We start from the raw sequence: 21,416 nt of genomic DNA on the forward strand, positions 1-21,416 counted from the left end.
TCCTTCCAGGAACATACAGTTCCCCAATTGAAGAAGTTTCTGTGGGACAAAAGGCATAGCAGGGTTGTGTGCTGCATCCAGGCTCCGGTCATTTATGGGAAAGACTTCTTGACTTAAGAATCTGGAAAGATTATCAGGTCGCCTGGCCAACTGACAGCGCAATCCTAACTTGCACTGGAATAGGCAGTTCTGCCTGACTCCCACCCCTTCCAGTGTGAAGTCCTGCATAGCTTCCAGGGATGGCAGCTTGAAATCAAAATGAACTCAAGTTAGACTACACACAGTTGGAAAAAAAGAGGATGTTTCTGACACAATGCAAACTATTTAAGTACATGCGAAAGGATATGGCTTCTTTAATAATACAGCTTAAAACTGAGAGCTCCAATAGGTAGACCAGGAATTCTGGACATTGGATTGTCTAAGGTCAGATTGCTGGGAGGATCCATGTCCCATGACTGCCCTTTCAGTACCCTCCCTGCCATGACGTGGCAGAGAGGGTACTGACTTTCAGATTTGCTTTCCTTAGTATGGAAAGGATTTTGCTTAGCTTGACTCTTGTGAAACAGCTGAGTGAGGGAGTGCTACGCAGGTGGTAAACCTACTCCAAAACAATGCAAACACAGCAAGACTTTCTTGCCAGGTGTGCATGGCAGGAATGACAGCAAAGGCTTTGAGAACACTTGAGCAAACGGTGGATTTAGAATGTTATTATGTGGGGCTCTAAAAGCACTTTTTACATTTGCATGCCTTGTAACTGTAACTCAGATGTCCAGCTTGCATGGTCTGAAATGTAGTTTTTAAAATGACTCATCTCTCTTTTCTGTCCTGCATTAGTAGCATTCACATGTGCGTGCTGATACTGGAAAGATTCAGTCTATTGTTTTTAATGTCTTTTATATGTATAATGTTTTTAATTGTGAGCCACCTTGAGTGTCCTTATGGGATAGAAAGGTGGGATATAAATCTCTTAAATCAATATTGAGGGTGCAATCCTAACTTGCACTGAATGCAGGCAGGCCAGGAGGCCTGCGCTGCATTCAGTGCAAGTTTGGGACCAAAAGCAGGGCAGCCTGAGGCAAGGCGAAGCCTTTCCCCTTACCCTGTGTTGCACTGCAGCAGTCCCAATGGGTCTACTTGAATCTGCACCACCTGATGAGGTAGCGCAAATCCGAGCATACTGGGACTTCCCCAGGCCACCCGGGAACGGGGTCAGGATCCTGCACAACCGCCAGATCCTGGCCCTGCCTCCTGCTCCAAGTCTGCCCACCTCTGGGAACACCCACCATCTACCCTCTCCGCCCCAAAATACCTCCTTCCTGCCTCCTCCCTGCCCTCCCCAGACCCCTGCGTTGGCTGAGCTTGGCCAACACAACTCATCCATCCTCCGGGGCCCATGTCAGCGCAGGGAAGCCAGTGCATGTCCGTGTGCTGGCCAGTCTCCCTAGAAAGTGGCACTTTTGGACTGGTGCAAGGAACTTGCACCGGCCCAAAGAAAGGATTGCACCCATAGCGTTTTGTGAAAAATGCCTTTAGATGTTTTGAGGCCTTGGGTGAACTTTTTTCTTTCTCATTCGAGCTAACACATGGCTTCCAAGTTAAGAAGATCAGGCTATACAAGCACTGCATTCTGTGTTTAATTAAATGGCCTAGGAATCTGATGAGAGGCATCTTGGAAAGCTAACTCACATTGCACCTCCTATGTAGGGGTATATTTGTGAAGTGTCAAGGCTCATCTCTGCACAGAGGCCCTGCCATAGACTGCAGCATATAACCTTTTAATTAATAAATAAACCCCAGTCGATGTCTATACATCTGGCAGTTTCCCCTCTCTCAGGAAGGTGTCCAAGGTGGTTATTCTTCAGGGTGTGGGGGCGGGGAGGTAATCCTCTTGTGCTCAGAGGAACAATCTTTCCTGTTGTTACATCGTTTTCCAGTGCTGACCTTTAGCAGCGAAAAGGAGGCTGAACTCAAGCTCAGATACAACCCAGCGAAAATTGTTTTTGAAATGCTAACCTTTTTCTATTTGCTAGATTAGAGGTGGGGAACAGCTGGTACCAGGTTACTGGGGTCCCTGGGGCAAAGCTCTGCATTGCCCCCATAACACGCTCACACACAAGCACCCCACATCCCTTGACAATACATTGGGTCTATTGTGGCCACAGTTACCGAGGGTTTAGAAGTTTGTCTGACTGGCACATCTCGATTAGATATGAGCCCTTAGTTAGTGTCCTGTCTGGCCAACTCTGACACCACCCCATGAGGAACCTTGTTGCCATGTTTATGTTGGCCAGCGAGTCACACTCAGACTTGTGTGTATGTATGTGCTTCACACTTGAACTGCAGATTATAGGATGGATGAGAATCAGTCTGACCATGAGAATTAAGATAGATGCTCATAGAATCTGAGTAGTAGGACTATTTCCAGTTTGCACTGAAAAATTGCTTCTAAAAAGAAAAGGGGAGAATCTAAGTGTGTCTTCCAAGTTATTAATCAGCTCTCATAGCTCTTGAAGACCTCTTTCTGGGGATCTCCCCTTTGTTTTCAGAGATATTTCTCTTGTTCACTTAGAATAGTGGTGTTCTTTTAAGCATGAGGAAAGATTCACGCATACTCCACTGGCAGCCTGGAATGGTTCAGTATAGCAACAGATACAAGGTTGCTGTGATTTGATTTTTTTTTTAATATCCTGGTCTGGAATAAGACTGGGCATGGAATAAAATCAGCATTGGAAGGTATCTTAAAGGTCATCTAGTCCAGCTTCTTGCTCAGTGCAGGTTTGCTGCTACAGCATCCCTGTCAGGTGTCTGCCCAGCCTCTGTTTCGAAGAGACAGAAGGAGAACTCCTTATAATTTTGATGAGCTAATTAGGTACAATCTAGCAGCTGAGAGACCAGAGTTTGGAAATGACAACCCTGGCAATGATTTTCCTTTTCATCTTAGTGAACTTGTGAACCTTTTTGGTAGCATGCCCTGATATCTGGGAAGAGGACAGTCATAAATATTCAAATAAAGAGGAAAGGATGCAAAAATGTGATGTGTAGCCTTACTATAATAAAACATACCAGTTTGTTACTTTGTCTTTTAGAAATTTATTTCTAACTATGATGTACCTACCAATTTGTAGATTCCACTTGGACATGATACCACATCACGGATGTGGCTATTAGGTAGTAGCTTCACGCTACAAACATAGCTTGATTGCTGACATATGTGGTTGAATCCTGCTGGTCAGCTGCAAATGAACTCTTTTGTGTCTTACAGAACCTTTTCCATTTGCTAAGCTGTATATCAGACTCTGAAGTCTACCATGGGAGCATCTACGGATCTTGTGTTTTTCTCCCTGGCTGTTGTCTCTTTCACAGGTAAGAGTTTCGTTCATCTTGGCTCAAAGGCGAAGGACCAACTTTAGTCTGAGTGTGCAGACTGGCTGAACTTGCACAAGGGAAGTAACAAACTCATTTGTACCTTCTTTCAGAACATGCAATTATCTGGAATATGTAATTCACATGTTGCATAGTTCAGCTCTCCTGTTTGCTATGTAGATCAAGTAATTTTGTTTTCTTCGTATTTGCAGTGTGGTAGTTGCATTTATTGTGGTGGAATGATGACTGGTTGGTTGTACTAGCTATGACAGCCAAGCCAATGAACCAAGGCACCAGTTGAGTCCTACCATACATTAAACTGATCTGAACAGCATTTCTATTTGTTGCCTTTCTGAATTCTTTTATTGACACATTTCCTGTAGCCATCTCACCTGATTGAGTCTTCTGTAGTGTTCTCTGTACTCCCCCCAATACATGAATCTCTATTTTCCATTCAGTTCAAACCATTGCTGGTTCTTAGATGTCTCGGGCTATGCTTTAAAAGGTTGATCTCTCAGTGGGAAGGCTTTTCATTTTAGACAGCTAAGAATTAGATAATGCCTTGGAGCTAATTCATCATCTTGGGGAGAGGCTATTTCAATGTCCTTTATAAATATCTAATTACCTTTTAATGTTCTCTGCGTCTCTTGGGAAGGTGGCTGGCCTAGATCAGGAGGCAATTAGCCTGTGTGGAAACTGGCCTGACCCACATATGTAGGCGACATAAAGGCAAAGCTGGATTTCTCTCTTAGCCAGCTGAATTCGGCAGACATTTTTGGCATTCAAACAGAGACCATAAGGGATAAGTCATCTACAAAGCCCAACAGGAGCATTTTCTAATGGCTGTTAACGCATGACAGAAAAGATCTGTATAAGGTAGGCTGGAAGGGTGACAGATTCTCAGTGTGAATACGAACAGGGAACCAAGCAGAAGACAAGCTCAATATGACTGCATCTTAAGACCATTGTCTGCTGTCCATTTGAGTTTCATATCAGATTGGTTTAAAAACCAAACAACAACAAAAAAACTGCATCCAAAAGAAAATTCATCTTTCCAGAGAGGAAAACTGGATATCGCTATCTGAATAAGGCTTTCAACATGCAGAGAATAAAGGAGATCCAACTCCCTGTCTCAACTCACATGCACCCCACAGCCAGAGTTGAGGACATAGGAGAAGAATGGTTCAAAAAAACTGTTGCTGAGCTCCCTTGGGCTGCAATCCTATACAGTCTTATCAGAGAGTAACAGCGCAATCCTATCTTGCACTGGAACAGGCAGGCCAGGAGGCCTGTGCTGTATCCAGTGCGAGATAGGTGCCCAAAGTGGCTCAGCCAGAGGCAAGGGAAAACTCTTCACCTTACTCCCGGGTAAGCCACTGCAGCCCCAATGGGTCTCCTCAGACTTGCACCATCTCCAGAGGTGGCATAAGTCCAAGGAGAGCGGAGTGCTTGCAGCCGCTCCGTGCTACTCGAGGAACAGTATTGGGATTTGGCGTATCAGCTGGGTCCCAGCCCCACCTCCTGCTCCCCGCCTAAGCACTCACCCCCAGGACCGCCCTGTGCCCCCAGGATCGCCCTCCACCAACACAACCTACCTGGGCCAAGCTGGCACGGAGGCTGGCTGCAGCCTCCGTGCTCTAGCACACCTCCTTGTGCTGGCAAAGCTTGCTCTTGAGGAGGTGCAAACATGCGTGACGGCATGTTTGCAACCCTCCTGGGCCGGTGCAAGGGACTTGTGCCAGCCCATGAGCACTTTAGGATTGCGCCCTAAGTCTCATTGAACTCCATGGTCAGTTACTTCCAACTAGGCTTGCATAAGTTTGAGCTGTTAATCACCTGTTCTATAGCATTTGCAGCTGGAAGAATTGTTGCCCAGATATAACTGAATTTCCTGGCTAACCTCAATAAATTAAATTCCTTTACTTCCTCGTCTTTCTATAGGATATAAGCAGGCATTGGTGAGTGGACTAAAGCTCTGATGTAATGTAGTGAGAAGATTTTGTGGTAAACCAACTGCAAAGTAATTGTTCAGGAGAATCTAGAAATAGCTCTGCAGAAGAAGACTGTTCAGAATCTCTGAGGCAGTGCTAGCTCAAGCTTTGTCCATCATTGGCTTCATAGCTATTTTGGTTCTCTTGCTTTCTTTCCTCTGTTTACATTTGTTTATAGAAGCTGTCTTTTTTTCTTTTTCTTTTCTTTTTGCTTTCATGTGCCAGGATTCAGGCAAGGACTGACACTTTTAAGCACTAAATATGCTTTCCTGTATTCTTACTGGATTGCTGTATAAGCAACTTTAAACCAGGCAGTGCAGTGACTGCATTTATTCTGCATATTACTATCTCTGACTTCAGACTGGGCTCTGCATAGGCTTGAATAATCCAGGAAAAAAAAACAAAAAACAGTGGACGTGCCTGTGAACCTTGCATATTGAAGCTGCAAAGAGCAAGTGGTGGCGGGGTGGGGGGAGATGTCAGCACAGTTTGTTTGTTTAGGATATTTTAATCTTACTCTTTAGTCCAAAGAGTTCCCAGAGTGGCTTACGAAGATTTTTTTTTAACCATAAAACACAAAAATCAATAAACCAATACAGAAGAGCAGCACACATAGATATCAGCATTAAAAAAAATGAAAATGTTTAAGACCTGAAAGTTCTAAAAAGCTTGGGCAAATGAAGAGATCCTCAACTGATGTTGAGAAGACTTCAAACTTGGCATCAAGCAAGCATCCCCGGGAATTGCTTTCCAAAGCCAGAGGGCCATGACTAAGACTCTATCCCCAATTGCCACTCACTTGCCTCTGAAGGTTGGGGCCTTGGAGAAGGGCCTCTGAAAGGGATCTGAATACTTGGATAAGTTCATATGGAGAACAGCAGTCCTTGAGGTAACTGGCTCCTAAGCCACTTTGGGCTTTAATGGTTAAAACCAGCACTTTGAATTGTGCTTGTAAACAGCCTGAGAGTCAGTGCAGTTGTTGACTGGGAAGGTATTTTGTATGGGTGTAAGTGGATGTCTCTTTCCTTTTGTTGGACGGGAGCCTTATACTCCTGCTCCTCACCCACCCACCCCAAAAAAGCAGGTTACTAGTGTGGGGTTGCCAGCTTTTCAACAAGCCACTGTGTAGCAGCTTGCCTTTATAGTGGTTTTGTATGCAGGTGCTAGGAAGTGAAGGGCATGGAGATAAATGTTGCCTGCTGAATGCTGACAATCAAAATTGTGGCTGGAGATTGTACTAGCTCTTACCCTTCCCTCTCACTTTTCACTGCTAGTGGTGGATCCTGCTCTTCAGTACCCCTTCCACCCCACCCCACCATGTTCCATTCAGGTGGTGGATGTATCGATTTGAAAAGTTGATGCGCAGCTGTGAGCATTTTAGGTCACGTTTCCTCCAGTTGTTATTCACCAGCAACACAGCTCTATTGCAAATATTTTACACAGCCAGCCCTTCTACCACCTCCTTCCCAAATCAAACATTTTTTCTTTTGGCATTTCACCCAGACACCTTGATACTTCAGATGCAAGCTTGTCTGATCCTCTTGCATTCTCTTGCAATCAGAACTTGGCAGCTGCAGTTCATAGCCATTGCATGGGCACAGCCAGGGGATGTAGAGTTCATATGGGATGAGAAGTAAGAAACGAGCCAGGTTTGTCCTCTGCCTCTTTAAAAAGGAGAGAAACTCCCCTGATGCTTGGAACTAGAAACTTGAGGTTTAACAAATAGAGCTTTAGAACACAAACTGTCTTGCCATTATCATGCATTATTTATTGCATTCTGAGCACTTGTCCAGTCCATCTCATCCTCATCCAGCCTGACTTGGAGCCTTAAGTGTATCTGTGTTTAGCCTCTGGAATGTCATTAGCAAATGAGCTTTCCTAAGCCAGCACCGCCTTATTGTTTTGTTACCCCATCTGTGTCAAGGACAAAGCCATTTCCAGTGGAGAAAGGATAAGTATGCTTCTTCCAAGGCTTAAGAAGGGGCAAAGGATCTGATGGTAATTTTAATTAATTTGACAGTGTTTTAGCATCAGCAAAGTGTTGTATGGCTGTTTGCCCAAATACAGAAAGTACTCAGCTAGGAGCAGTGATTGGGGCTACTTACTGGCATTCATAGTCATATATTTAGGTACACAGGGACTGAACATACTGCACCACAAATCCTCAATGCTACCTCTGTAATTTATCTCCACTGCTCCTTTTGTCCCCATCTTTGTGAAGGATCACTTAAATTAAAAACACCACCACCTCCATTTGGCAGTAGAGCAGACAGCAACAAAGGAATCGGGAGATGCAGAGATCAGGATGTGGGCTGGGGAACCACTCATGGGTGTTGGTTGGGGCCAACAGGGGTATGTCAGAGATGAGAATGGGCAACAAAGACATCACTTTCTAACAAATGTATTCCATGCAGTCAGCCAAGGGTTTTCACTCAGGCACATGCATACAATCTTAGGGCTAAACATGATGTGATAATGGGAACTCTGTTTTGAGAACAGACTGCCTCAGTTACATAGAAAGATGGGGTAGGGAAGCCCACTTTTAATAACTAAGGGGAAAATAGGTGAAATTTCCCCACCACCACTTCCTCCAAAATATTTTTTCTTGGCCGAGGTCTCTTTGCAGTTAAGAACATAAGAACAGCCCCGCTGGATCAGGTCATAGGCCCATCTAGTCCAGCTTCCTATATCTCACAGCGGCCCACCAAATGCCCCAGGGAGCACACCAGATAACAAGAGACCTCATCCTGGTGCCCTCCCTTGCATCTGGCATTCAGACATAACCCATTTCTAAAATCAGTTGAACAATGCTGGGACAAAAAGTGCTTGAGGGAAAAGGATTTTGTGGGGATAAGCCACAGGTGGGAAGAGAATTCTAACCTTTTCACCTTCCTATCCCTTTTGACTGTTAAAATTGGATACTCTTTCTAATGGTGGGAGCAGTTTCATGTTGAAACACACACAACTGCTGTTACATCCAGTTTCCCCCTCCCCCCCCCCAACAAATCCATATTGCCTGTGAGTGGGTTTGTAAAATGAAACATCAAAAACTGCTTTATAATGAGCCCAACCTCAACAGTGGCTGGAAGCAGTGGCATAGCTAAGGGGGTAGCAATTGCACCAGACAACAAGCTTTAGGAGGGCAACAAGCTGAGCTTGACACAATGGCCAAAATTGTGAAAACCTTGTTATATATGAATAATACCACCATGTTATATATCATTGGAAGGGTAATTTAATGCAGAATGCAATGAATCAAACAGCATTGGAATAGCTGTATTCTTTCAAAAGTTATGGCCAGTTAATCAGAAAATGAAGACACAACTGCCTAATGGAATCCTAATAAACTTTCCAGCATTGGCATAGCAGTGCCAATGGGACGTGTGCTGAATCCTGCAGTTGGGTGGCACTCATGGAGGTCTCCTCAAAATAAGGGAATGTTTGTTCTATTACCTAGCTGCTGCATTGCCCTTATGTCAGTGCTGCAAAGTGGGTTAGGATTGTGCTCAGAAAGTGGTTTTTCTTCACTTAGAACTGACTCATGAAACTGATTGTTCTGAGAACCAATGAGATGTTGTTATGATACAGCATGGAATCAATAAGGTGTTAATATGAGTCAGCTCTCATTTCCATGTATCATAATATAGTTACTCCTGCTAACTGGGTAAAGAGGCACTTTTTCAAGGGGTGCTCCTCTTATATTTAGCAGGGGGTGAATAACTGTCTCTCTTCACTCCAGCACAGTGTCTCTAACCAATAAAGGGCACACTTTTTATTTATTTACTTAATTAATTAAATTTGATTTTGTTGTGGGGAGGCCACAAAATCTTCTTTGACCCCCAGGTAGCAGATAGATGCCTTAGCTATGCCACTGATTGGGGTAGAGCAAGTGGGTGGCAAGCTGCTGTGGGGAGGAGGCAGGTTTTCTCTTTTCACTTTTTAAAGATTTTCACTTTTTAAAAAGCCCAAGTGTGACTTCACTTCTGGTTGTGACATCACTTCCAGGGCATCATTTTGAGCTTGGCACCGGGCTATACGATTATTAGCTATGCCTCTGGCTGACAGCAGTGGTTTCAGGGTTTCAGATAGGAAATTTCTCTGCTCTACCAGCATTAAACCAATTGATGCCAGGGATTGTGCCAGTTGTGGATCTTGTTTGTAAATGAGAGGAATGGTGGTACAGGTGGAAGGACTGTCAACATAGAAGTTAAACATAGCAACTTAGTTTTCAGCATTGAGTCACTGTATGCGACCTTGCCAACTCTTTTGTCCACTGTGCGGTGTTCTTTTTTGATATTAATGCTCTCACCGTTCTGTGCAAATGTAGTGGCCACAGCAGAAACCCCATGAATCCAAACAACCCAGTAAGGAGAATCATGCCTTCCCAAAGGCAGAGAATGTGCCTCAGAAGTCTCCATAAGACTGGATGTGACCTCACATTTCTGGTCACTGCTGGTTATACATAATAAAGAAAATGGGTTTAGCTTACACTGCATGGGGTTTCTGCAATCTCTAATTGACTAATGACTCAGGGCAGCTGCTTGAACGAGACTTTGGGTGTCAGGGTTCCCCCCCTTGTGCATAAGCTACAACAACCTTGACATGAAGCAAACGCTCTGCAGACAGTAAAGAGGGGGCTGAGCACATGTGCTTTTGTCCTGCTGATCTTTCCCCAGCTGGAAATCAGTGTTGCATAAAATATTATACTTATAAGAGTGACTAATTTTAAACAACCTGTATCCTGCAAGAAAGGCAGGGAGGAGACAGACAACTGAGGGGAAAATGATCACCGCAGATACTCACCTATAAGTTGATCCCACAGATAAGTCCAGGGTAGGTTTTGAGCCAACAATCATGGAATTTTCTATGACCCTCGGATAAGTTGGGGGTTAAACTTAGGGGGGTGTCTGACTATAGATTTGTCTGATTTTACTCCTGAAAAATAACCCACCACTAATGGTTACCTAAGAACTGTAGTCTCTAATTTATTAAAAACATAGTAAAAGATCATAAGATACATTTTTATTCTTAAATTTCACGTACTATAGGCGAGTATCTACGGTAATTCAGTTATAAAGCACTGAAGAGCCTCCCTCTGAGCTCACTGGCTGCACAGTTTCAATCTCATCATGTCATGGAACATTCTGGCTAGGAGTGGGAGTGACAATATGTTTCAGCTGGTGGAACAGTCTACTTGCAGGCAACAACAATGCTGCAGAGACAAGGCACATCGTTTCAGCCTTGCCACCTGTTCCTTAGATTGTGTCTTTGCTGAGCTGGGCAGGTCTGAAATCCATTTTCAACAAGCTATAAAGCTTATAATCAGAAATTATGCCTTTTAGAATCTTCTGCATCTTTGCATGCATATCCCAATAAAGCAACTCTTTTCCTTGTTTTTTTGCAGTATGCTTTAGTTATTGAAAACCCAACAAATTTAATTCAAGTGAAGACAGATATAATATGTAAACAGATGTAGTATGTAAACCGCTTTGTGAACTACTCCTGTTGAAAAGTTTTATAAATTCTTAATAATAATATATTAAAAGAGAGCTCACAGTGTGCCCTTTAGTCATAAGTGAGCCTAATTTCCTCCTGATTTTATTAGCAAATCAAAGGCTCTTGTATCGGTCTTCCCTTCTCACCATGGTTAAGACAAAACTGTTCACCTCTATTTGTTTTCTAAAAACATTTATCTATCACTTCTTTCATCATCTTACTGACAAAGGCTTATTTTTTGAGTGCAAAACTGATGAGGATTCAGAGATTTTTTTTAGCAACATCACAGGGACTGATCAACACCATGTTGTGTCTTGTGGAACTTTTTTTTTCAAGAGATTGGCCCTGGATTGCAGGGGTCAGCCAGGTTGGGAAGTGGCCAATGGCCCATACCAATCTGGGGTCCCACCTGGCTGAGCTGACACCTGTCACTTCAGAACTAGTAGCACAAGTTGTGCCCAGTGCACCATTGGGAGACAGGTGGGGAGCAGTGCAAGGCTTTGCCCCAGGGTCTCCAGCAACCTGGTGCTAGTACTGCTGGTTTGAACTTGCTGTGGATGCTGCCAGAGTCATTCCACTGCCTTAAAAATTTTTTGCCTGTGTTCATGCTCAGAACAAAGAACCAGAGGAATGCAAAAGAATGTGTGATAAGTTATGCTTTGTTTTAAGTTATTTGATCCAAGGAGGACCCTGTAATCATGCCTCGGGACATGCTTGAGATTTATCTGGGAACATGTATGCGTGATAACAATTCATCTCTCTGGCTATCCACTCTGAGGACGTCAAGAGTCCTGCTGGCCATAGCAGGTTGCAGAATGAGAGGGAGCAAGGGTAAGAACAGGAAGGGAGATGCCTTTCCTGGTGCATCCTGAGTCTTCGAGCACTTAAAGGTATAGGCACCATTTTTGAGGGAGGATCTAGCAACCCTAACCAAGATGTTCAGCTGGCCATCATTTTGTGCTTCTCCACCTGGGGATTTAAAGTAACTCATAGCCTAGGGCTACTCTAGGTTTAATTCCTTGGAAGTTCAGTAGATTGATACCTGATTTGGGCAGCCACCCTTTTAACCAAGTTACTTCTACCAATACTGTTTTATAGTCATTTACAGTCTGAGTGTTTCAGGTTCCTTTCACCTTCTCATGCAGTGTGGGGACCAACAGAGAGCACTGTAAGGAACTATGGGCCGATTTTTGAAGAACAGCCACGCAACATTCTCTTTCCAGAAGGGTCAGGAGAAGAGCAAATATTGCTGACCTGTCATGCACGAGCCAGCCCTCCTGCAACCTACAGGTGAGGTTATTGTTCCCATCCATTGCTGCCGTTCCCCTCCCCTCCCCACATCTGCTGCCATTCCCCTCCCCTCCCCGCGTCTGCGGCCATGGCCCAGAGATGCATTTGGTGTCTTTGTTAAATTTGTGAACATCTTGGCTTGCACTGCCATTCATGGGACATGAACCAGCCAAAGGCAAGCATTTTATGTCCCACTGAGTTATGCAGAGAGCACATGCTTAACTCTCCCCAGTTGACATAAATAGAACTTCAGCATACTTAACTTTGGCTCACTTGGGCACTATGCTGTGAATTCTGCTGCTCTCAATCAGTTCTAAAGGCATAAATGGATTTATCAAACTGATAAATCAGCAAACTGATTTATCACTCTAGAACAGCATTTGCCAAACTACAGCCTACGGGCCAGATCCAGCGCAGTGCTGCATCCCTCCCCCAAGTGAGCAGCGCTTGCTGTTCTGCTGCGCTGCTCACACATAGCCCACCCGATTGCTGTAATGGGACACTAAGTAGTTTCATCTGCACAGAAATGCAGGCGCAAAGCCTGCTGGGACAGTGGGCTACATATGCAACTGCCTAGAGCAGGGCTGTTTGAATCCCAGCCTGGGGGCTGGATCTGGGGTTTGGTTCAATCTGCGCAGTGAGTGGCTCTTTCCGTTCCGCCTTTGTGCTGTGTGAAGTCCCCTTTGTTCAGGGGACAGGGACACTCTGTGCAATCACTTCGGCCTGGATGTCCTGTCCTGTGGCCTTCTGGGACACCGGACACAACTGCCCAGAGCATCCCTGTCCCCAGAATGAGGGGGACACTGAGGTGGTGTCTGCACTGAGGTGGAACGGAAAGAAGCAATCCGAATGGGGACTGCTTTTCTGTTGCGCAGTGGTGGTGAGTTTGGCCACTGCTAGCCTAGAGTGTTGCATTACAGCAGTTGGGTGGGCTTCTTCCAAGCTGCATGGTGGAACAGGGACCTCTTTTTCCTTGCACAGTAGCTGTGAGCTTGGCGACTGCTGCTCTAGAATCTAGATTCCAAAATATCAAATACAAAAATCCAGGGAATTCAGATTTGGTGCCCAATAATTGCAAAATCCCTTTGGACAATGTTTATATAAAATATTGTGCATTAAAAGCACAATACATACTATTGTATATTGATTACTCCATATCATTATTGTGTGTAGTGTGGACTTTAATTTTTGTTGTTTTATGACAAACTGTTATTTTGTTGCAAACAGAATCGAAGACCCAGAATTTGGTTTGCTTTGGAATTAAATTGTGTGAAATCCAAGTACTGTGGCTTAATTCTTTGTATCCCCTGAAAACTATCAAAGAAGCACTGGAGACCAAATAAAAATATTTTACATAATCATGGGTTTTCTATCCCTGTACTTTGCAACAGCAGGCAAAAATGTGAAGAGGCTTGCAGAATTAAGCAGTATAGCAGAGCATGCTCTAAGCAAAACAATGTCCAGGCTGCACACCAAGGTCAAAATCCAGGCTAGCTGTGTTTCTGTGTGGCAATTAATATGACACCACTAAAAGCAAGATCAGAAGGGAGAGCAGCAGTTAGTTTCAGAGAAGGCAGAGGATAATTAAAGAACAGCATGAAGTTTCTAGAGGCATGAACAGGAACCAAGGAGCAGGCAGGAAGAGTGTGTTTCAGAAGTCTGAATGTGGGAAGCAGGAAGTTGTATACTGATTTTAGCTACCTCATGTATCCCACAATGGTCAATTCCAGTCCTAATGACTGATACTCTTCCTGTTGTGGTAAAAGACAGTTCAAAGGGGCTTATTTCTTTAAGAGCTCAGATTCTAGATTAAGCCTTGGGGTTGGGGTGTTTTTTAGCATTAGTGACAGTGCACTGCAGACAATTTCTCATCCAGAATTAATGCAAAATCCTGATTTTGCATCTACTGAGATCCTATTCACTATTCAACAATAGGCCTATTGCTGTCCTACAATAGGCCCTATTGAGAATTTGTGTGCATCACAAACACCAACATGCATTTGTATTCTCCGCAATGTTAATGTGCAGCTGTTAATCCTCTGTTCCCACCCCATCCGAATGCCTTTGTCTTTACAGGTGGAAGATGAATGGCACAGAAATCAAAATGGTACCAGATTCCCATTACAGATTGAATGGGGGAAACCTGGTGATAATCAACCCAGTGAAAGCCAAAGATGCAGGGTCCTACCAGTGTGTTGCGTCCAACACTGTGGGCACAGTAGTCAGCAGAGAAGCTTTGGTTCGTTTTGGCTGTAAGTTGCTTCTTCAGTCTCAGATAGACTTGCTGAAGTTAATGCAGTGCAGGAAAAGGAGCAAGACCCATGAGCTGTGCTGGGTATTGCATCACTCCCTCCCAGCAGCTCTGGAGCAAGACTGAACCAGTGCGATGCAGGATGGATTTGGGGAAAAAAATGATAAACACAAATAAATACTGGAATAATATTCTTGTGTAGTTCAGCAGACTCCCTGAGGACTGTCCTTGATGTCATTTGCTGTAACACTTTCAATTTTAATTTTCACAGAAATGGTAGGATTACCGCTAACTAATCTCATGCCTCCCCTAGCGCAATGAAATCTAATTTTTAGGAAGCCTTGGCCTCTGCATCTATGTCTCACCACCTCTGTTTGTTTTTTGTGTTTAGTTTTGCAGGAATTCTCTACAGAAGAACGAGACCCAGTAAGGGCTACTGAGGGCTGGGGGGCAATGTTTACTTGCAGCCCACCCCCTCATTACCCAGGTATGGCAACAACAATGCACTCATTAGGAGTGGAAAGCAGCTTTTTTTGTTGGCTTTGTTTAAAAAAGCATGTTCTTAGTCCTTATGGTTGTGGGATTAGAGGTTTTCTGTTTACCTCTGTACCCATTGGTCTCCTTGGACATACGCCACCCATTTTGGTGGGGAAAAGGGGCAAGGAGGTTTTCAAAAAAGGGGATAAGATCTGGCATTTGCTACTGTCACCAGATCTGTTGAATCCCAGCCCCCTGGTTCCTTCCCCTAACTCTGCCCACCCACAGTCCACCAGAACTATAACTAGCCCAATAGGATTTGGTTGCTGGTTGCATTCATTCTAGGCATTAGCCTGCAGAGGTCAACCTTCTAGGTTCACTATGATACATAGGAGCTAATGTTCTCTTTCTCTCTTGCACACAGGACTTGCATACCGCTGGTTTGTAAATGAGTTTCCCAACTTTATACCAGCAGATGGAAGGCGCTTCATCTCTCAGGCAACTGGAAACCTTTACATTGCCAAGACTGAGGCCTCTGATCTAGGCAACTACTCCTGCTTTGCCACTGGCCACATTGAATCATTTACAAAGAGTGTTTTTAGCACATTTTCTCAGCTCAACCTTATTAGAGAAGGTCAGTGCATTAGGAGATACAAAGCACAAGGGCACCAGCTAAACAGATGCTTTTGAGAGACCGGTTAGGAGGGCCAGCACTGGTTGGGTATATCCCTAAAGCAGGCCTGTGAAACTTCATCAAACCAGACATTATTGTGACCTACCAGTGGCTTAATCATCCTTTTTTTCTGTCTACCAGAGACTGCGAGAACATGGGTGTTATCAAGCACCTTAAAAGCAACCATACATGTCTTGTGAACCACTTCTGGTCTGGTGGGTTATAAATTTGTAGGCCTGTCCTAAACTTCTCAACATCTAATATAGTGGGTCTGATGTCTCAGGTACTTTCCATCTAAAACAATAGAGACAAAAATACTCACAAACAAAGCCACTGGTGCTACACCATGTTTTTATGTCCAGCTTTGATACTGGATCCCAATTTTGAGACACTCTTTATCAAAATCTGAAATGGTATACATTACGTTAAACGTGTTCACGTCTATCATGTTTAATGTCCAGAAATTATAAATAATCAGTGAAAGCCAAGAGTTTTATTTTATTACTTAAAAAAAAAGTTGGGAAAGTTTTAGAAAGCATATAACACCAAACCATTGGCCCAGAAAAAAAAGATTGAATGGATTCCTTGCCTGGGAGAAATAGATATTAAAAGGCAAGACATAGTTCCTAATGTCTACAAAGGAAGAGGGAGAGAGGAAGTCCTAACAAGGAGGGGGCGATTCAGAGTGACTGAAGTGACCCTGTAGGTTCTTCCCATTTCTCCTACAATGTGCCTTTCAGGGCCAAGCTAGACATGATGTGACAGCCAGGTGTATTTATTCACAAGAGTAACTGTTCACATATAAAATAAGTGGTCGAATAGAGCAGTTTTCCTATGAAATGGAATGAGGGAGCAAAACTACCCCCTCCTTACTTCATGGTACTCTCTTGTTTCAAGCTCTTTGCTTTCAGTCTGGCTCTGATACTGGGAGTGAGCCAGGCTGGGAAGAGAATTGCTCCAAGGAGGGCCAGCTCATGTTGGGGGGGGGGGGGGGTGGCGGGCATTGGCCAACTATCCTCCATGGAACCCTTCTACTTGGGTGAGCCCTGAGAGAATTACTTCCACCACCACTACATGAAGACTGTTGACACAGAGGTGTCTATCAGAAATACTGATAGAAATAGATGCTGCAATTCTCTTCTTGGATTTGCAAATGTGCTCTTTTGTAGCAGGTGAAAGATTTCAGAAGCTTCTGGTTTGCAGTCCTGTGCGGGTAGCTCTAATGCTGTCAGTCCCTGACCCCTTTCAACCTCTTCCTCTCTTTTTTCACAGATTCCAGGCAGTATGCCCCAAGCATTAAAGCCAAGTTTCCTTCTGACACTTATGCTCTGACTGGGCAGCTGGTGGCATTGGAGTGCTTTGCCTTTGGGAAGTGAGTAGTGCTGTCAGTTGCATTTAGCCAGTATCTGGTGATGCCTGAAAAGTTGCAGGCCAGTGAAAGAATGGGTTTGGCAAAGTAGGCTCTGTGTCCAAGTAGCAGGAATGCATTAGGCAATGGAAAGGATGAGCTTCTGTTTTGAAGTATAGACACAACTGTCCTGCGAAATAGTTTGGGACAAAAAATGGTCACAATGTGGTTTATGGAATACAATAGTTCCCTATGCCAAAAGGGCTGGCAACCTGGCCTAGATGTATTTAAAAAGGGATTGGACAGATTCATGGAGGAAAAGGCCATCATAGGTTTCAAGTCTTGATTTTACAAGGTTTTAGAGATAACTTGTCTCCGAATGCCAGGTTCAAGGAGGGAGTGGCAACAGGATGCAGGTATCTTATTGTCTTGTGTGCTCCCAGAGGCATCTGGTGGGCCACAGTGAGATACAGGAAGCTGGACTATATGGGCCTTGGCCTGATCCCGCAGGGCTCATGTTCTTAATTTAAAAGGATGCAGAATAAACACCAGCAAACAGCTACTGGAAAAGATGCAATCCTGGGAAGGATAGGCGCAGTTGTTCTCTTCCTGCTTAATATAGAAGGCCACAGCATTAAAATATGCCCTTCTGCCCGGCTAGTAATTCTCCCTCCGCAGTAGAGTGGTTGAGTTGAACTAATGTACTCTACAGTGTTAGCCTGTTTTTGAGCTAGGTTTTTATAATCTAAATACTGTTTTCTCTTTTTTGTGATAACTTTTGGTAGTTGGACAACACAGGTTGATGGGATAACTGATTTGAACTTGCTGGGGTTGGTGTATTACACTAAGATATGCTTGTTGTGATAGGTCCTAGAATAGATAAAATAAGAAATGATTGCCTCTGAGCAAGGATAGAATCCACATCAAGTAATCAGTATTTAGTTTGCGGCCCCTCTCTCAGACTGGGGGCAAGGTTTTTGAGTTAGGGAGATATGACTTCTAGGCAAACTTGAATGCTGGTAGATCTCATTCTTTTGTTAATTAAGCACTGGGTTAAAATATGTAAGGAACTGATAGTGAACTTGGGCAATGAGAAAATTTTGGGTGGTTTTTTTTTTTTAAGTAAGATGTTCACAGTAAGATAGTCACAGATGACTATGATGTGTGGAGTGAAAATGAGCAGAGCAGCAGTACCTTCTTCAGGTGGCATTTTAAAAATCTGTTTTGTTGTGTCTGGAGTTTTCAGGGCCCTTTACTGAAGTTTCTTTTTTATCCCAGCCCTGTCCCCCGAATAAAATGGCGGAAGTTGGATGGCAGCCAATCCCCAAAATGGCTCACAGCAGAGCCCCTCCTGCAGTTCAAGGAGATTGACTTTGAAGATGAGGGCACTTATGAGTGTGAAGCTGAGAACATCCAAGGAAGAGACACCTACAGGGGCCGCATAATCATCCAAGGTAAAGTGTCTGACCACTCTTACAAAGCCTCATCTGTCATTTTCTTTCTTGTGTCCTGCCTCTCCTTGGAATGTTCAGAGCAGCTTATGTGGAGATTTCATTGATTCCTCATCTGGGCAACCATCGTATCCCCTCATGCTTAGCTTCAACAGTTATACAGCATAGAGTGCCCTAAGGCGGTGGAATGGAATTCACATGGGAGCCAGTGCCTCACATAAGGACCCACTTCAACCTTAAATGCTTCTCTTATTTCTTAGATAATGGGCAGGATGGGTAAAAAAACTAAGGGATTCCTGAAGGGAACTATCTTAAAGCACTTATGTCAAACATGGCATAATCAGAAGGACTTGAGGTGAGTCAAATCAGAGGTTGATAGTGCTGCAGAGTCAATCCCATTACCTTTTTAAAAAAATGCATTATGGTGGGATTGGTTGCTATGATATATAGACACCACATGGAACATTACAAATGCCCCAGACTTCTCTTGTTGTTTTGTAGCTCAGCCAGAATGGCTGAAAGTCATCACAGACAGAGAGGCTGACATTGGAGCAGACCTGCACTGGAGCTGTGCAGCAGCTGGCAAGCCAAGGCCAACCATAAGATGGTTACGGAATGGGCAACCCCTAACTTCCCAGGTATCCCTTCTATAGTGACTAGTTACATTTACCATTTTGTTGCCCATTGTCTTGACATGTTAAAGACTATTTAGCCACTCATAGTTTTTCAAATTTCCATTTTCCTTTCATGTATGCATAAACTTGTGTGCCATTTATCATGGAACCTGAGTATTCTAGCAAACTACCATTACAGGTGGAGCCTATTTATACACATGAGTTCCCTGATCCCTGCAGGATTTATATGCATGAGTTCCATTCCATGACTCAGCCCAATTTAAAAAAAGGAGTTGTGCTAAATTCCATAGAGTTAAGCAAATATGCTGCAGCCTGACACTTGGGGCTGGAAGGAAACTAAGGCAGCTGTTAACAATCTCCTCCCCTCCTGCTAAAGAGGGCTAAGTACTCAGCCCTCACCATTGCCAGCTGTCCCCACTTCTTTCACAGTTGGGATGCTGAGTTTTTAAGAATCCAGTCCTATGCATTTCTGCTCAGAAGTAAGCCCCATTGTAGTCAATGGGGCTTACTCCCAGGAAAGTGTGGATTGGATTGTAGCCTAAATCTCATGCTTTGCTTGCTGGGAAGACTTGCTTGCTGGGCTGTTTTGTTTTGTGTAGTCTGGAGCAGGAGAGCCTGCACCATCTGGGGGGGGGGAATTCTGCAAACACTCCCTGGTTTTTTTTAAAGCAATCCCCTCTGTTTCTACTGCACCTGCCCCTGCATGTGTGTGAGTGAGTGAGAGAGAGAGCTCCACCTTGCAGCACCTTGGTCTGGCTACAGCAAGGTGTTTTCCACCCCCCCTTCCCCTCTTCAGCCTCTTTGCTGGCTCAGGGGCTCCAAGAGTGTTACTGTTCCTTCGAAAGGGGAACCTCTTCCATGGCTCCAGGGCTATTCCCTGCCTGTGCAAGGCGGAGCCTTTTTGCAGTGTTGCAGGGCTGCCTTGAAATGGTGGAGGTGCCAGAGCAAAGGGCAAAGGAGACAAAGGTGTGTAAGACTTTCAGTTCCCCTCACCCCTGAGACAAATCAGAAGATAAAAAATCTGTGAATAAATAGGTGGCACCTGTACTTACTTTTAACCAGACACAGCCTAAATGCAATTTTTTTTTTTTTTGCATTCTATCGGAAGGGAGTGGTTATCCAGTGGTTAATGCTTGCACTAAACTCCAAGATATCAATGCCATCAGCAGAGTTCTCTACAAGGGGTCAGCATCACTGTGCAGATCCTTTCCCTGGCAGTGTGGTGGTGTCTGTGGACACTAGACGATGCAGTTGTATATCTCTGCTGGACTTCAGGGAATGCTGAACTCCAACCTGTGTGGAACTTGGTTTTGAGCTGCGTGGCTTAGAGGGAACATTGGCCATCACCAGTTATGAGTTCTTTAAGCCCACACCAGTGACTACTTGGGAACAACCTCAGGGCCCAATCCTATGGTCTGCACCGCGCCTCCACGGCATGGACAACAGTCTTACCGCTGGGATCCTGCCGGAGGTGGCTCAACTGTGGCCGGCCACTCGGCGGGCACCTGCCACTCGGCCATTCGCCACTCGGCCGGCCGCTCACCACTCGTCACTCGGCGGGCACCCGCGTTCCGCAGCTCAGTGGTGCCTGCACTTGCCAGGCTGCGGAACGGCAAACGGGGCGGGGACGGGGGTGTTCCGGGGAGGGGAGGCCAGTGTGAGGCGGGGAGGGGACGGGGAGGCCGGCGTGAGGTGGGGGGCGTGCCAGAGGCATGTCTGGGGGTGGGCGGGAGGAGGATCTGCGCAGCTCTGCTCCGCAGGATGCTAGGTGCTTGTGGAGGCTGCGTGCCGTACACAAGCGCCTTTACTTTAGCAGCGCCCTTTGGGCACCGCTAAAGAGAGTAGCCCCATTGCGGGGCAGCCTCCCTTACACCGGGGAAGGGGACAAACGTCCCTACTCCCGAGGTGCCTCCTGTGGTAGCGTGGGAGGTGCTGGATTCGGCGGCAGCCCTCATGGTGCCACCGAGTGGGAGTGCCCTGGGCAGCTTAGGACTGGGCTGCCTGACAACAATTTCCAACAATTTGTCTGCTACAAACTTAGCCACTATCAGTGGTACTCAAGATGTGAATGGTCTATTACTAGAGATCGGTGAACTGTCCTCCACTCACTTCAGATTAAATGTCTCAAACCCCCCCCCCCCCAAAAAAAAAATTCTGGAAGAAATTGAATCATTTTCCAAGGGCCAAATCCTATCCAGTTTTCCAGTGATGCAATTGGGCCAACCGGGTGTGCATTGCATTGTGGGGAGGGGGGGCAGTGACTAAGGCCTCATCAAAGTGGTAGGCTATAGGTAGTAGGGCTGCATTGTGGCTGCATTGGCACTGGAAAGTTGGATAGAATTGGGTCACAAGAATTCTTTGTACTTCCCCTCCCATTGTGTTACTACTTGCCATTTTTAAACCAACCAGGGAATATTGCACTGTAGATTTTTTTAAATCTT

General features: G+C 44.9%; 1 protein-coding gene across 1 annotated transcript in view; it reads left to right on the forward strand.

Annotated features, from left to right (window-relative positions):
• Window positions 1-3,308: 3,308 nt before the first annotated feature.
• CNTN2 (contactin 2) overlaps window positions 3,309-21,416 on the forward strand; it is a 31,778-nt gene continuing 13,670 nt past the window's right edge. Inside the window, exons 1-8 of the mRNA XM_066623542.1 lie at window positions 3,309-3,363; window positions 11,996-12,140; window positions 14,217-14,392; window positions 14,783-14,878; window positions 15,293-15,502; window positions 16,814-16,913; window positions 18,168-18,343; window positions 18,842-18,978. Coding sequence (XP_066479639.1) covers window positions 3,309-3,363; window positions 11,996-12,140; window positions 14,217-14,392; window positions 14,783-14,878; window positions 15,293-15,502; window positions 16,814-16,913; window positions 18,168-18,343; window positions 18,842-18,978 — 1,095 coding nt within the window. The remainder of the gene's footprint in view (window positions 3,364-11,995; window positions 12,141-14,216; window positions 14,393-14,782; window positions 14,879-15,292; window positions 15,503-16,813; window positions 16,914-18,167; window positions 18,344-18,841; window positions 18,979-21,416) is intronic.

Source organism: Tiliqua scincoides, chromosome 4 (genome assembly GCF_035046505.1).
Source record: "Tiliqua scincoides isolate rTilSci1 chromosome 4, rTilSci1.hap2, whole genome shotgun sequence".
In the NCBI taxonomy this organism is placed as follows: domain Eukaryota; kingdom Metazoa; phylum Chordata; class Lepidosauria; order Squamata; family Scincidae; genus Tiliqua; species Tiliqua scincoides.